Source organism: Anas acuta, chromosome 2, assembly GCF_963932015.1.
Source record: "Anas acuta chromosome 2, bAnaAcu1.1, whole genome shotgun sequence".
NCBI classification, from domain to species: Eukaryota; Metazoa; Chordata; class Aves; order Anseriformes; family Anatidae; genus Anas; species Anas acuta.
The window spans coordinates 105,969,916-105,985,730 of record NC_088980.1 but is presented as its reverse complement, the minus strand read 5'-3'; the positions used below and the strand labels follow the sequence as shown (position 1 = coordinate 105,985,730).

At 37.1% G+C, this 15,815-nt stretch overlaps 1 protein-coding gene across 3 annotated transcripts in view; it reads left to right on the top strand.

Annotated features, from left to right (window-relative positions):
- LPIN2 (lipin 2) overlaps positions 1-15,815 on the top strand; it is a 45,272-nt gene that overhangs the window by 11,173 nt on the left and 18,284 nt on the right. For all 3 annotated transcript variants that reach the window (XM_068671520.1, XM_068671521.1, XM_068671518.1), the window contains exons 2-5: positions 3,678-3,878; positions 6,396-6,491; positions 8,504-8,802; positions 12,539-12,646. In XM_068671520.1, coding sequence (XP_068527621.1) covers positions 3,687-3,878; positions 6,396-6,491; positions 8,504-8,802; positions 12,539-12,646 — 695 coding nt within the window. In that variant the 5' untranslated portion in view covers positions 3,678-3,686. The remainder of the gene's footprint in view (positions 1-3,677; positions 3,879-6,395; positions 6,492-8,503; positions 8,803-12,538; positions 12,647-15,815) is intronic.

Below are 15,815 nucleotides of genomic sequence, written 5' to 3'. Positions count from 1 at the left end.
CAGGAAAAAATCTCTTGGCATTTGAGATAAATGAAACACCTCATGTTTCTCAGGTATGTGGTCACACTGTTTCTAATCAATCTGTTGTTTGCTTTAGTTTGAACCTTCTTAAATAACATGTTTATCTTGCAGAGTGAACTGTTATGTTAGAAGCTGAACTTGTAAATTATGACCATCTTTTCTTCTTGCCTTTTTTTCCTTTTAAAAATATGTAACAATAAAGGTAGATTAGTCTTTTAAGTTCTGATACAGATGTGTGGTTTTTTTTTCCCTTCATGGCTTTGCTTTTTGCAGCTGATGTCCTTCAATAAAAGTGCTCTTTGGTGAAGAAGTTGTTACTGTAAGGGTAGCAAGTGGCTTATCCCTGGAAGGTGCTTTGTAATCCTTATTTTACATGCACAAAAAGTGTCTCTCTAAGTATCTCTTGGGTGACTTCCATCCCAAAGCTACCAAAGTGCCGCTGCTTCTGAGGTATGCAGCACATATCTGGACTCTTTTTCTGGGTGGTCTTTAGGTCCCTTCCAGTCTGACCCTTTCTGTGGTTAAGACTTGGACCATAAAAAGCTTCTTTGTAAATATTTTTGATACTCATTAGGTTTGAAAGCTCATAATTTTTTCCATACATGAGGGGTTATTCTGTTGGTGCAATCTGAAAAGTCATGCTGTGAGCTACAGAGCTCTCAGTGAGATGTGTAGAAGAGGTAACCTTCCCTTCAGGAAAGTAAGCGTGTGCATGAGGTGCATGCTTTTAGTCTTAAGGAGTTTGGGGGTGGTTTTCTGTGGTTAGGCGAGATCAGTTACATGTCTGTGAGGACAACTAGAATGCCTGCCGCCTCAACTCAATTCTTAACAGCGGGAAATTCTGAGCTTTTAAATAGCCAGTACGTAAATAATAAAGAATTCCTCATTTAGGCCTACTTCTCAGGTCCTGTTTGTTGAAATTAAATACATGGGATGGATACTCTGTAAAGGATGGCTGTTCCTGATTGTGTCATCTAACAAATTCAGTCATCCTGGCATCATGAAATCATTTTTCTTGTGTAAGCCAGTACCAGAGTCCCCTTGGAAGTGGCCAACATCTGGATGTGAATGACAACATTTGTCCGAGAATTTCCCCTGTAACTTAAGTAAGGATTGACTGTCAGCATAGGGCAGGATTAATAGCTTAAAGAATTAAAAAATAAAAATATTGCAGCCTTTCTTTCTTGGGTTGCAGCTCCATGGGACGCAGCAAATATCTCCCCTGCCAAAAGGAGGATGTTCAGTTCCCTGCTGCAGCCTTTTCTTGTAGCACTCTGGTGTCTGCCTGGTGTTTGTCACGTTCTTGTGTGCTGATCAAACTTCCTGACTGAAGCACCCAGACAAAAACTGGGTGTGCTTCTTGCAAGCTGCAGGCAGCTCACTGAGAGGGGCTGCTGAGGAAGTGTAGAAGTGTGGCCTCCCAGTCTTGCAAGTGAGCTGCTATTTGGTTAGCAAGCAGTTTTACAGTTGCACGTGAAACTAATTGGAGGTGAAACTGATTTTTATTATTTGCTAATTTTAATAAGGAGGCTGTTCTGCTAATTTCATTAGTCGCTCAATGACAGTTTCCTCTCATCTTTGTCAGCCACGTTGTGCAAAAGCTGTGGGAGAAAATTCTCTAGCATGTTATCTAGCGTGGTAATCCTGTGGTTTATACCAAAAGAGTTTTCAATCTAGATTGTCAAGCCTCTATCTTTGCTTGTTAGCTTTGCTATCCTTTTAAGTTTTCTGGAGAAGAATGGTGTTTGTTCTGTAATTTTAAATCTCAATATCATTAGCTAACATGCGTGTGTTGGACTTGAAAAGCCCAGAAAGTGGAAAAATACTTACATAGCTGTGCTCTCTCTGAAAGTAGTTTGAGATTTCTTGCACGTTTACAGTTATATTGGTCCTGTTAGATGCCTACAGAATCAGTTCCTTTTGAATGAATGCAGTGCACCCTGTGTGACTCTAAAGCAGGCTTTGAAGGCTCAGAATGGAAGTACTTGATGAATTACCCAGCCAAGGAAAGCAATATCAGGAGGAAGAATTCTTGTAGTGTAATAGAGTTTTGTTTAGAGGCATTAAGGAAAATCTTAAACGTCATCGTGAATAGAACTCGAAACCCTGTTTGAAGGCTAATAAAAACAGATTAAGCAAATAGACAAATTAATTTTGGATCTCTTTGAACAAATATTATCCCCAAATAGGTTTTTATAGTTTAAGCCCAGTTACAGGTTGCATTTGTGTGCTTTGCTTGTTTGCAGTGGCTCTTTGTTCTCCCAATAGTGGCTTCAGCTTCTGAGTTGTGCATTCCCTTGGATGCCCTTGAAATGGGTTTGTAGCAACCTTTTGGGTGGGAGACAGGAGAGGGCAGAATGAGGAAGGATTGCACTTAGTTCTCCATTAGAACATTTTTTCCTCCTCTTTCGATTAAAGCTGAGATGTTTTTTGGACTTTGCTTCATAGTTCATGTTGTGTTCTTACTCTGAAAGACTTAGTCATTCAGAAGGTTGCTTAAGTATTTTAATGGACTACAATAACTGATAAGTGATTGTATGTGTTCTTTGTTTATCTTTGCATTTTGCATTTCTTTTCAGTTTGACCAGAGAATAACCTTAATGTTCATCTTCTTTTCCTTTTTTTTTTCCTGTCCTAAGCTCCCCCATTCTCATCTAGCAAAGGTTTCTTACCCTACACTAAAATTGGTCTTTTCAATTTCATGATGTCAGGAGTGTAAACAACTGCAAAAACTAAGACTTGTTTTCTCTTGACTGAAACTTTGTGAAACCTCCATTGTTTCCTAAGATAGCTTTTTGCACTTAAAATAAGTTGTTGCATGACTGCGTAAACTTGGTTAGGACTTGCTTTTACGTATGAGAATGTATTTATCATTTAGTGTTTACACTTTGGATATAATTTCTGTGGAAATAATGGTTGTTACTGGTAGGTTGTACTCTAGTTTCTGTAGATGAGGGGAATGCTCAAGACACAACAATGTCCTTGCTTTTCAAAAAAGTTTTTACAAGCCCATAACATTGTTGCAAGAGTTTTTAGCATTTGTTTCATGACAGAATAAATTCACTGGGGTTGTGCTTCACTTATATAAGGGAAAAAAAAAAGATTCCTTTCCCATTTGTTTTTTCCAAACTCCTTTGGGCAGCTTATGTCTCTCAGTTAATCTTTTGATAATTTGAGGTGACTTAGCCATTTTTAAAATACAGCATGGTGAAGGAAGAGTTGCGTGTTGTAGATTCTATATAACTTACTCTGATGCTTAAGGTTTTCTGCATCCTTGCATATAGTTATCTCTATTTTCAATAAAGGATCAGTTGTATTAAATAGGCAATCTTCAGAGAACAAATTTCTCTGAGCTTACCTGCGTAATTAAGCACTATTTGAATCTAGGCCTTTCAGGTTTTAAAATGACATAATTCAAGATTTACCTTAAAATACTAAATAAATGTATGTTCAAGTTAACCATAAGCTATTAAGAATGGTCTGGAGACTGGCAAGAATTGGCTCAAAATTCCGTTGACTCTTCAAGGCATTTTTGTAAAGCTTGTTAAATTAAGCAGAGTAATTGATAAATGATATAGCATATGTATTTTGATTTTTAAAAGAACTTAGCTTAAAAAAAAACTTTCTTTAATTACTTTTTTTCTTCTCTTCCTTAGTCTCAGACTATGAACTACGTAGGACAACTTGCGGGACAAGTCCTGGTTACTGTGAAGGAACTGTACAAAGGCATTAATCAGGCTACCCTTTCAGGATGCATCGATGTCATTGTGGTCCGGCAGCAGGATGGCACATACCAGTGTTCTCCTTTTCATGTCCGATTTGGGAAGCTTGGTGTCTTGCGCTCCAAAGAGAAAGTGGTAAGTGCAGAAAGTGGGCCAAAACAAAGCTTTGAATACCAATGCATTTGCTTTTTTACTCCTCTTTCTTCCTTTCCCAGCCCCCCACATATCCAGTTAGCAGCTTCATTAAGTGTAGAGCAGTTTCTTGTTATGGAGTGATAATTTTGGAATGCAAAACAGGACTTCCGGTGGTAATCTAAGGGTAATCTAAGAATTCTGCAAGAAAAAAATGCTGTTTTAAAAACAGTTCTGACAGCTCTTGAAGTTATCGAGTAAAGAATTATACTACAAGCACAGACACTTCACAGTCTTAAAATATTTATGTGGTTATTTATTTATCTATTCAAGTATGCTGGGAAATAAATGCTAAATGCATTTAATGCATCCCTGATGCTGAAAGAAACTATTTTTGGGATGTCTGAGGGATAAATAGAGTATATCTTAAGGGTTGGTGACCTGTCATAAATATTACCAGGGCTGCATTAATATGGGCATGGCCAGCAGACAGAGGGAGGTGATTGTTGCCCTCTGCTCTTCCCTTGTGAGGCCCTGCTAGGAGCCCTGCATCCAGGTCTGGAGACCCTAGCACAAGAAGGCTGAGAGCCTGTTAGAGTGGGTCCAGAGGAGGGCCATGAGGATGACCAGAGGGCTGGAGCACCTCTTCCATGAAGGAAGGCTGAGAGGGCTGCAGTTGATCAGCCTGGGGAAGAGAAGGCTCAGGGAAGACCTCATTGCAGCTTTTCAATCCTTAAGGGGCCTTATAAAAAAGGTGGAGAGTGATTTTTTGCTCAGGCAGACAATGACAGAACAAGGGGAATGGTCTTAAACTAAAAGAGAGGAGACTTAGATTAGATATTAGGAGGAAATTCTTCACTGCAGTGGTGAGGCAGTGGCACAAGCTGCCCAAGGAAGCTGTGGATGCCCCATCCCTAGAATCGTTCAACACCAGGCTGGATGGGGCATTGGACAACCGGGTCTGGTGGGAGGTGTCCCTGCCCAGTGCGGGGGAGTTGGAACTAACTTTCTTTAGTTACTTTCCTTCTTTTCTAACTCATGTTTTGAGGTCACTTCCTGCCCAAGCCATGCTGTGGTTATCTTTGTTTAATGCTGATACGCAGTAGAAAATGCAATTGTTACTATCTACAAGCAAATAAAAATTGGGGATTAAACTTTGTTCATTGGTGGGTGTATTAGATAGGGAATCGTACTGGGTACAACTCTATCTGGCCGGTCTGAGACTGTGGTGCTGCCATCCCCTTGTCCAGGCTTTAGTAATCGTGTACTTAGGGAGTGGGCTGGATTGGGTTGTTAATTTGATTTAAAATGAATCTATTGTGGTGGGGAGTTTACATCCTTGTAAGAATCCTAAGTACTCCCAGGAGGGAGTACTGTGTATGACAATATTCCCTGGGGGTGTGTTACTGAAGGGCGGATTGATTTAAACAGATCGTAAAACTTCAGGACTATATGCAGCTATTCTACGAAGTGAAGTGGCACTGCAGGAAACTACCCTTATCTTTATATTTTTGTTATAAAAGGAGAAAGAAGAAAGGAGAAATAATGTTTTGGGTAGCTTTTTGTTAAGGGTGTGGTCATACTCCAAGTTGCACGCATTAAGATTTTGCGCTTCTCATAACACAGGCTATCAGCAGTTTTCCTCTTTCTTTTTTTGTTTTGTTTTGTTTTCCCACTTGCTAGTGTTCTCTTAATGAGCACACTGCTGAAAAAAAGTTGGTTTTATTGTTTTCCTTAACAGTTCTGCAACAAATTACATCATGAACGCTTTTTCAGCAAGGTATAGGAGGTGATACAGATGAACTTTAAATGCCTAATGTCTGTACAGCAAGTGAGATATGCATACGGCAGGAGTTATTTGAAACTGAGCTTAAAATTGAAGGAAAAAGTGTTCTAATGGAGAACTAAGCTTAAAAATGTCATAAAGTACCTTTTAACAAGTCTAAAAGCATTTTCCCTCTTGCAAAAGCACTATGGTGAGTGTTTAAACTTATAAACTCATGAGAAGGAAAATCTGAAACAGTATCTGAGTTGCAGAAGAAATTGTGCAAAATCTGCCCTATTGGAAGCATGGGGTTAAGGTTCCTTCTCTGAAAAAATACTGCCTTCAGCGGTCTTCCAGTTTTCCATCTTGAACTTCTGGTCTTTGTGACTGGTTTGTGCTAGGCCCCAATTCAGTCTGAGCTAAAATATGTGAATACTCTGTCGTTTATCATTCTTTCAGGAAAGAAAGACTAGAGCAGTGCTTATTTATGCTTCTAGCTCTCTAAATCAGGTGAGCAAGATTTAGTCATCAGATGTTTTCAGTTTTTCTTGTAGGTTTTAGGACCTCTACTAACAGCCTGATGTATTTTCAGTTAACAAAATACAGACCATTATAACAAGCTTCTTTCAGAAAGCAGAGGAGGGAAAGTGATGATTATGCAATGGAACAAAGTTTATCATCAGAGATGAGCAAGACTCATGGTCAGTGCTTTCCCCTGTGATGAATTAATCATGTTAAATCGTCTCTTTCCACAGATCGATATAGAAATTAATGGTGATGCTGTTGATCTTCATATGAAACTGGGTGACAATGGAGAAGCTTTCTTTGTACAAGAAACTGAGGAGGAAAATGTAAGAGCTTTGTGCTTTATGATGGCTACGATGCTCTGTTAACAGAGCAATGTGTTGAAAATGCTTAATGTAGTATTGTCAATATGGTAACTCCTGAAAGCTAGATTTTTGTGACTGACTCTTACATCATTTTCATGTACTGCCAAGGTGCTTGGTGTTTCATAGAGTTATGGTACCAGTGATAATAAAGTAACTAGTTGATTATTACCATTAGACCATTATTTGAAGGTCACTTTGTTTTAGTATATTCATTTTGGTTATACAGATTATAACTACAGTTATACAGATTGCAGAGTCTTATAATCACATTTTGTCATATGTTCTTATAGCTTACATTACAATCTCTGTACTAATGAAAGTGGATTAATTTGGCATATTTTTTCTTACAATTTTTAACATACTTTTTCATGATTTTATTTATGAAATTTTTACCAGTTAGCAATAGCTGCTTTAACTTGAGAATTTTTATTGTATTAGAAAGCAGGAAATAATGTCCCAAGACATTTTTCAGTGGGAAGATAACAAGCTTCTGAGAAAACAGGAATAGTTCATTTTTAGTCAAGTTTCCTAAGGATGTGGAACCTGTGTAATTGCAGTATTTTTCAGTATAGAGCTTTGGTTTTGATCACTTCTGTTTCAGGAAGGATATTCAGCAGCATAAAAGGAAAGGAATTTTAAATATAAAAATCCAGAATGTTTAATGAAACTAGAGGAGAAAGGGAAAAAAATCTGTCTCAGCAAAGTAAAGGATGAAGTGTGTGTATTCACTGTAGCTATTAGGAATCAGTCTTTCAAGGAAATGAGCTTGATCCTCTTACTAGCTTGTGACAGTGCTTGTTTACTGTGAGGGAATGGAGGAAGCTCTCCTTTCAAAAGGAGATAAATATTACTTAAAGTGGAAGAAGAAAATAAACATCTAGACTAGTGACCTAAATGGTAAGTTGGGATAGGAATTCATAATATTTAAGAGAAAGCAAGTATGAGTTCTGTTGTAACGTTCACCATGAATAAAATCAAAACTGAAAGTGCTTCTTTATAGCTGCAAGTTGTTAGCCATTGATGGGAACTGATCAGTCTTAAGATTATTTTCAGAAACGAAGGGTGATTACCACTAACTTTGTATATTAACTTAGAGCAGAAGTTTAATATAAACTTAGATGTCCCTTACCTGGGCGTAATGTCTTCTGGAAAGCTGGTAGTTCATGCTGAAAATAGATTGAGTTATTTCTAGTGCTCACAGATGCTTTTTTCTCTGCATTTCTGCTACTGGTCAACATTTCCTTGTGGTACCTTCTCAAAGCTGTGTTTAATGCTAAAGCTCTCATCAGAGGTCTCAGTGAATTTGGAAAGGCTCTTTCAAGTGGTCAGTCTTTGCTGTTTTCAGAACTTGATATTCAGAAGAAAGATCACACACAGGCATTGAATATTTAGTTCTATTGCTACCATTAATTTGAGCCCATAGCTTTTTCCCATCCATGGAAATTCAGTTATCTTCTCTTTCTGTTCACTTCATATTTGTTCCTTCACAGCGTATTTCTTTCAGTCTAGGTCTTGATATGTTTCAGTTTGTTGTTGTGATGTAAACAATTCTTTCAACAGAAGATTGAACCAGATAATGTCCAGATATCACTTCCAACCTTTCTGTGAATCCAACCTTTCAACACCTTTTTATGAATCTGTTTCAAAATAGATAGATAACATTGGGTTTAATCAGTCTGTTTTTAGTAATACATTTGCTAAGTATGGATGGAACTGTTGTGACTGTTTTGCTGTCAAAATTAAGCGTGCGTGTGTGCCTTAAAACTGTAATAATATTAATGTTCATTTATCTGAACTTCCTGTAATCCTTCCAGTGAACTTCCATTCTGGATATCAGCCTCTTATATCGCTGGGCTATTGTATGGTTTCATGTCTAAAAATAGATGCAAAGATTAGTAATTATCCTGTATGCACATAACAAGTTCTGTGTTTTTTTTTTTTAAATTTGTGCTTCATTTTCTTTTTTTGTTTAGGAAAAAGTTCCTGCATATTTGGCAACATCTCCAATACCCACTGAAGACCAGTTTTTTAAAGACAGTGACAATCATTTGAAATCAGGTGAAAATGAGAGGACATGTGCAAACTCAGAAATTCCACATTCTGTGGAACCAGAGACTGTATTCACCCCAGGCTCTGTGAAAAAGAAAAAAAGAAGAAGAAAGAAATACAAGCAAGATACGAGGAAGGAAGATCAAATGTCTTCTACTGGGACAGAAGAGATTTTTGAAATGGAAATAAGCTCAGATGATGAGAAAAGTGTTCAACCCCTAAGGTAAACTATGAAATATTCGCTGAGTGCTTTTACTGGTATTACTGAGCTTTTTATAAGTGACTTGCACCTTTCCTCTATGCGAGTAATGTATAAGTTTCAATAGGCTTGTAGGTAGGCTCCTGTTAAACAAAATCCCAAACTGTTGCCTTCTGTATTCTTACAGAGTCATTCAAGTTTGGCCGTTTTGTTGTAAACATGAAATCCATTTAAGTCCATTCTCATAAAGAAAAATGTCCTGATCTGTTGTGTAACTTCTTTGAGGCAGGGTGGTCCAGTAGTGTTTGGAAACCTGTAAGTAAACTCCAATGTGGAATGTCTCTAGTACACTGCATCTGACTCCTCTTCCTACTGAAGTTTACTTCAGTAACTACAAACTACAAAAATTAACACTCCTTTACGTTAATAAAGGGAACTCTCTACATATGTGTAGTTGTGGTGGGGAATAACCAGCCCTGTATGCTGAAGTGGATAAACTATTAGTAAATTGGAGCTTGCAGTAAAGTTGTAACACGTACTGAGAAATGTTAGGAGAACAATCGGAAGAATTATGGACATAAAGCTATCAAGCATTTAAATATTTAAAATCCAGGGAAAGCCTACTCAACAGGGTTGCATGGAAATTTCTTAGGCTGTTGAATGAAAGAAGTGAAGTTAGTTTTTAAACAGAGCTCAGTGTTTTATTGGACAACTTTACTGCTAAATGTAGTATGAATAAATTCTATATCTGCTCTGGGAAATAGAAGAATGCTTTGGTACAATAATAAAATGTAACTGAAAAATCTCTCCTTCAGTATGGGTCTTCAGGGGAGTCGCAAGCTTAATAATAAGTAGCAGTCAAAAAGATCAGTGCAACAGAAGAACATGAATCTAAGTGATATCACACCTACGCCAGTAAAACACAACAAAATTTGGAATTTTAGGTGTCTTCCAGAATATTTGTGGTATTACTATTTCATTTGTTTTCATTGTCATGCTTATGTCAAAGAATTTTCATTTAGATACTGCTCTCTTGACGGTGAAGATTTGGTATTTCGTTTGGCTTGATTTTTTTTCTGCCTTTTTACTTTTTTATCAGTTTAAGAAAAGCAAGATTTTTAATCAGGCTTCAGTGCAAGAGCATTAAGACAACAGTATCTTGTCATAGTGAAAACATCAAAAATCAACCATCAAGTATAGGAAGAAAGCAAATACACCCTGTAATGATTTAGTCTTCATTCAATAAGTCATTGCAAAATTCATTTTCTGTCATTGCAAATTTAAGATGTTACATCAATAGTAGTTGATTTCAACAAGTGTTCAGAATTCAAATTAATATTCTAGCAGTTATCTTAATATGATGAGAGATGAGTAAAAATTTGTAGGTTTGACTGAAATGTCTGGTCTAGTTGTAGCCGAATAAGCAATAGTGTTTCCATAAAGGTTACTCCAGTTTTATTTTTGTACTGTCTAGAATGAAGGATTGAGAAGGCTTTTTATTTGTAAACCAGAATACGTTTAATAACAAAAACGGCAGTAGAAATGCCTTGTCAGTGTTGTGATGCGAAAGGAAGGTGACCTTATGAAAAAGGAATGCTGTTTTCATGTGAATGATCATTAAGTGCAGGACTGAAAAATTAAATTGTACTAATTGAAACCCAGAGACAGTAAGTTCATGGCTATGTATCTATTAGTGGAGTTCATGGATGATCATTCCAGTGGCTTACCAAGGCAGGAAATAAAATGCTTTGTGATAAGCATATACAGTTTCTTTTCCAGTTGAAGATACTGTTGTAGAAAAACATTCATAAGGTTTCTGCGCACATCCCGTGGGGATGTAAGGTGCTATCAGTAGGTTTGCAGTGTTTTTATAGCCCTGTGTGATATCCATAAATGCCTGGTACTGAAAAAAACTCTCTATAAAGAAATAAAACCTTACACTGCTATTAGACATATCTTCAGATTGCAGAGTGACACCGAGAAAGGAAAACAGAGGGTGGAGTTCCAACAGGAAGGTCAAAAATTCAGCCATAGGTACCAGTACGTCATGTCTTACCTAGTTCTTTCCTTACAGAGTGGTAAACAAGCTGTTTCCTGTTCCTCAGGAAAATCCAAAATCTGTTTCCAAATGTTTATGGAGCTTTTTTTAAATGGCTTTTGTCTCTTCTAGCTATGATGGCATGCTGTAGATCTAGTTATGTTATAAATGCTTCAATAATCTAAAATACCAGCAGGACTGAGATTAGTGCATGTGCTCAGAAATAGAGGGCGTTTTTTTTCCCAGTGCTAGGGGTGTTGCATAGTGTCAGTCCTGGGTCATGCTCCACGACTGCTCCCAGCCCTGTAAAATGGAAATGATTTTCACTTTCAATCCACACAATTCGTCCGTGCTTTCAGGAAGGCATTAAATGTACATTAACCTTCTGGAGCATTCTAACATAATGCCTTTAAATGATTCATTGGTTTCTTAAACCAGCCATGCAGTGCATCAAGCTGGAAGAAGTTACCTGTCTCCAAAATCTTCAGTATTTAGATTCAATATAAAATGGATATGTATGAGAGGAAGTGGTAGCAGTCTTTATGAACGTTGCAAAGTTAGTAGTTTGGAATGAATAGTGAACTCAGATGTTATAAATTGGTATACACTAATTAATTCTCCACTCTTATTTTCAGTGATCTTTGACTGTGTTTGTATTTTTAACCTTAGAGATGAGATTTATTCACTTAGTTTTGTGTTTTGTTTTGTTTTTTTGGTGCTTCATGTAAACTCATTTGGTGGCCAATTCGTAGTGAATAAAATCTGTTCAGTATCATCTACTTGTCATCTTGCCCACCCTCTGAAGTCAAAATATTGAGGACCCCTCTGTAATAGTTTTCTAGTGTGCTTTTGTTAGTCTTTTGATAACATCTTTTGCCTGTTTTTTAGATACTTAGCACTGAATAAAATAGTATAAACCAAGCTATAATAGAAAAGTTTAATGAGTGCAAAGGTGTGTACAAAAGTCTTTGCAGCTATAACATCAAGCCAAGCTTTCATCATCAGGACTCTCATTTCATAAGAATAATAATACCTAGTATTAAGATACATTTATAAGTTCAGTATTTAACAGAGTCTAGACTCTTCCAAATGAAAGACGTGCTCAAATGAGAGATCATTGTAACTGCTTACAGCCTAAGTAAGCTGCAGTATTAAGTAAGTGTGTAAAATCTAAGTATTTATGTATTTTAATATATAATGATATTTTTTTTCTATGTCCATAAGATAAATTAGCATTAGCATTCCAAAAGAGGTTCAGTACAAGCATGCTGCTAATGGAGGAAATATTTCTTCTTTCTTTCATAATAATGTCTTAAAATAACTTTTTGCATTTTACACTGAAGTTACAGGCTCATCTTTCTTGTATTATTTGCACTGTGTAGCCATGATGCAAACTTACAGATGAATTGTGTGGCCAGCAGCAAGTCTAAGTGAGGGTTTTGGTAGTATTAGCTGGCTGTAGAGAGTGTTATCATGAATTCCTAGTTCAGTATTAACTTACATGGTATCAGAGACCTTTTAAACTTGCAATATGTAAAAACATTTGTTTCTGTAATAATTAACTTGTTTACAGGTGTGCTGCAAACAATGAATTCTTTAAGCTCTACACTTCTTCCTTTAGATCTTGGATTTTTAATAGCATGTAAAGTCACTTTTCTAACTGAATTAGTAATGCAGATTTCTTACAGTTGACTTATTAAATGTCTCATGTTATTTCTACAGAGGATCCTCAAATTCATCACCAAAAGGCGAAGAACAAAAAGAATCTTTGATTTATCACTCAACGGATCATTACCCCTTATCTGATGGAGACTGGTCTCCTCTGGATAAGTAAGTCACTTTGTAATGTCATTGTGCATATAAAGATGAATGATTATAATAAATGTGCCTTTTTATTATTATTTTTTAATTCTTGATCTGTAATACTATCCAACTCATCTAAGCTCTGTGATACCCAATGTGGCGTAAGCTGCTTATTTGGAACTTTGGGGAATTTTCCACTCTATGTATTAAACCAAATTTTCGTCTTTTTCCTCACATGAACAAAATATTCTTGCTCAAATTCACTATCAAAGAAAGAAAATACCTTTCTCAACAAAATCTTATTAACTGTACGAAAAGTTCCTATGTTCCCATGACTCACACTAGCATTAGTAACATTTTATATGCCATAAGGCAGAAGCACTGGGTATGTAAGTTCGAACTTGTCAGGTGCAAATTACTTGAGGTAAAGCGAGGTCCTTAGCTTGGATCATTGCAGCACAGAACAGAGGGTTTACTAGGTACCGGAACACTAACCCAGAGATACCAGAAGCACCATCTGTTGATTGTGGTTTCTTACAGATGGCATGATAAGGCTCACCAGTCAATTTTCAGTTAGTGACTAGGGCATTTATGAGCTTTTTCAAGAGAATTCTTCAGAAGTTTGGCTTTACCACTCTAACACTAATCTCTATTAGTGTAAGTAGATGCAAACCTTGAGGTGAATTTTACCTGAACACTGAGCATAGGGAAGGGCGTGTATGTAGCAGCAGATGCTGATCAGCATGCTATGATTCATGTCAACTCTGAGTGTCTAGTTTTACTGCTTTTCAGTTTGAGGAGTCTACCTCACAGCAGATACTTTCATGGTGTCGTTCGTGGTGACCATTACTGGTCAGCCCTGTGTGGTGGCCATTGTTGCATTTTTAGCTGCTCAGTGTACCAGGTGCCTATTTTTCTTTACTCATACAGCAGAATAGATTAAGCTTCAGAAAATACTTAAAAATAATCTCCCTGCTTTGGGTGTTTTCCAGGGCCATGGCCTCAGTAAGTCTGAATGCACCACACCATGCTTGGTGCCTGCTAATTCCCCAATTCCCCCAGTCATAGCTTGTTAATGAACAGAAGCCTCTCAGAAGCAGTTGGACAGGAAATCCCATTATTGTTCCTTTTTATGTTTTGGGCTGACATCCACATCCTCAATTGTGCTTAATAAGTGTAGTGTTCAAATGTTCCCTAAAGGTTTGTGGTTGAAAAGCATCCACAGTGCTTGACCCTGAATGATACAGTGCCACATGGATTATATCATCTAGTTAATTGTAACATCAAGTCCTTCATCAAGACAGGCTGGTACTTCTTTTCAGTTTATCGAACTCTAGCTAACATAGGCTAGCAGATTATATCTAGGAGACAAGATCCTTTCAGTGCTAATCTCCTTTCTTCTTTACATGTTTATTGAGATAGTCTTCTATAGCAATTTGTCTGTGAATCTTGTGAGATGTCTGGACTGTCTGTTTTTCGTTTTTTTTTTTTTTTTTTTAGCAAGAAGCTTTCCAATAATAAAGAAATCAACAATTTTTATTTCCCTTTTTTTTTTTTTGGGGGGGGGGGAAATCTATCTGGGAAAAGGGAAGTTTTACATTGAATTATTTCTCCTGAGCCACCAAAGAAAGATTCTTTAATGCATATATCATACAGTGAAAGAAATTAGAGGTTATAATAACCTGTTTTTTTTTTTTTTGGGGGGGGGGGGGAGGGGGGAGATCTGGAACAGCTAATAGTCTTTTTTTTTTTTTTAAATTAATATGGTAACTTCAGCTGTTACCATATCTCAAAAAGAGGATTACTTCAGAAGTTAATCTTTGAGATGTTTTCATATGAAAGTTTTACAGGGCATAGATATGTTTGATTGTGAATATAGTGTTTGTGATTTCTGGTCTTGTCTTTTAATTAATGCAGCCTTGAAAATTTTTACTGCAGGTACTGCCTATCACAATAAATCATCTCCAGTGGTATCTGGGTGACTGGTTGGTAAATTGCCGCGTAAGGGAGTAGGTTCTCCATTTCTTGGTTAGCCTGTGTCAGTTTGGATGTCAGTGTTCTTCCTATCCAAGTGCACAGCATTAACTGAAGTGACTCAAATCTGGCAGCTAGATACATCTCTCACTTCTGCAGTTGTATATAAGTGCTGAGAAATCTAATCCCTTATTTGTCTTTTTTTCTATATACAACAGCGTATATGGGTATATTTTCTTTTGCGCAGAACAGTATGACCAGCTGTACCCATCCTAATGCTTAGGTACCATCTGAGGGATAAATTCACTTGAGTCCCAAAGCAAATCTGCCTTTGGTTGCTCAAAGCCCTGTCTAGCCTGGCCTTGAACACTTCCAGGGATGGGGCACCCACAGCTTCTCTGAGCAGTAGTCCATCCCCAAATGGAAACTTCATGGCTAGTGTGAGTCTTTATTTGGACTGTACATGTTGAAGAATTTTAGCTACTAATCCACACTTTACAAATGTGGAAGAAAGTTGAGTCATTTAAGGTAACAGAAGTCTAGGGGAAAGATACTAAGTAAATCATTCACATTTTTAGTCATAGGATTTCTTTCCTAAATCCAAAAAGCTTTGCTCCTACTTCAGAGAGCAATCTCTTTGATAAAAGCTTAAGAGACAGGAGGCTTGCTTACCCTTGGGACAAGATAGGATGCTAATTATTTGGGATGCTAATTGCACTAAAGGCTGTGTGTATATGTAGTGGGGCCATGACTGTCTTCAAATGTGCTAGGTATTTTATTTAAGGAGCAGTATTTAGCTTTGAACAGGCACTTCATTGTTGCCTACTCAAAATAAATAGAAGCAGCCACTACAGATGAACAGATTTATGGTGGTAAATTATGTTGTGTTTTTAAATTGTTTTAAAGTTTAGTTAAAATTAAACTTTATTCATTAGAGTGGTATCAACAGATCTACTTAGTAATTTTGAAAGTGGAGCCACATTCATTTTGAAGCAGAGGAATACCTTAGGGTGTAGTTTCATTTTTCCCATCACAAAAGGCAAGCATAGGGAATGATAACTTCAAATGAAGAAAAAGTGGAAGATGGTCTTTTGGCTCTCTGGTCTCATTTCTTCTAATAAAGGCTAGACGTTCATGTGTACACTTCATGTGTACTATACACTCAAACCTGTATCTTCCAAGGCATCCATTTTAACCATCGTGGTAGGTAATCATGACTTAC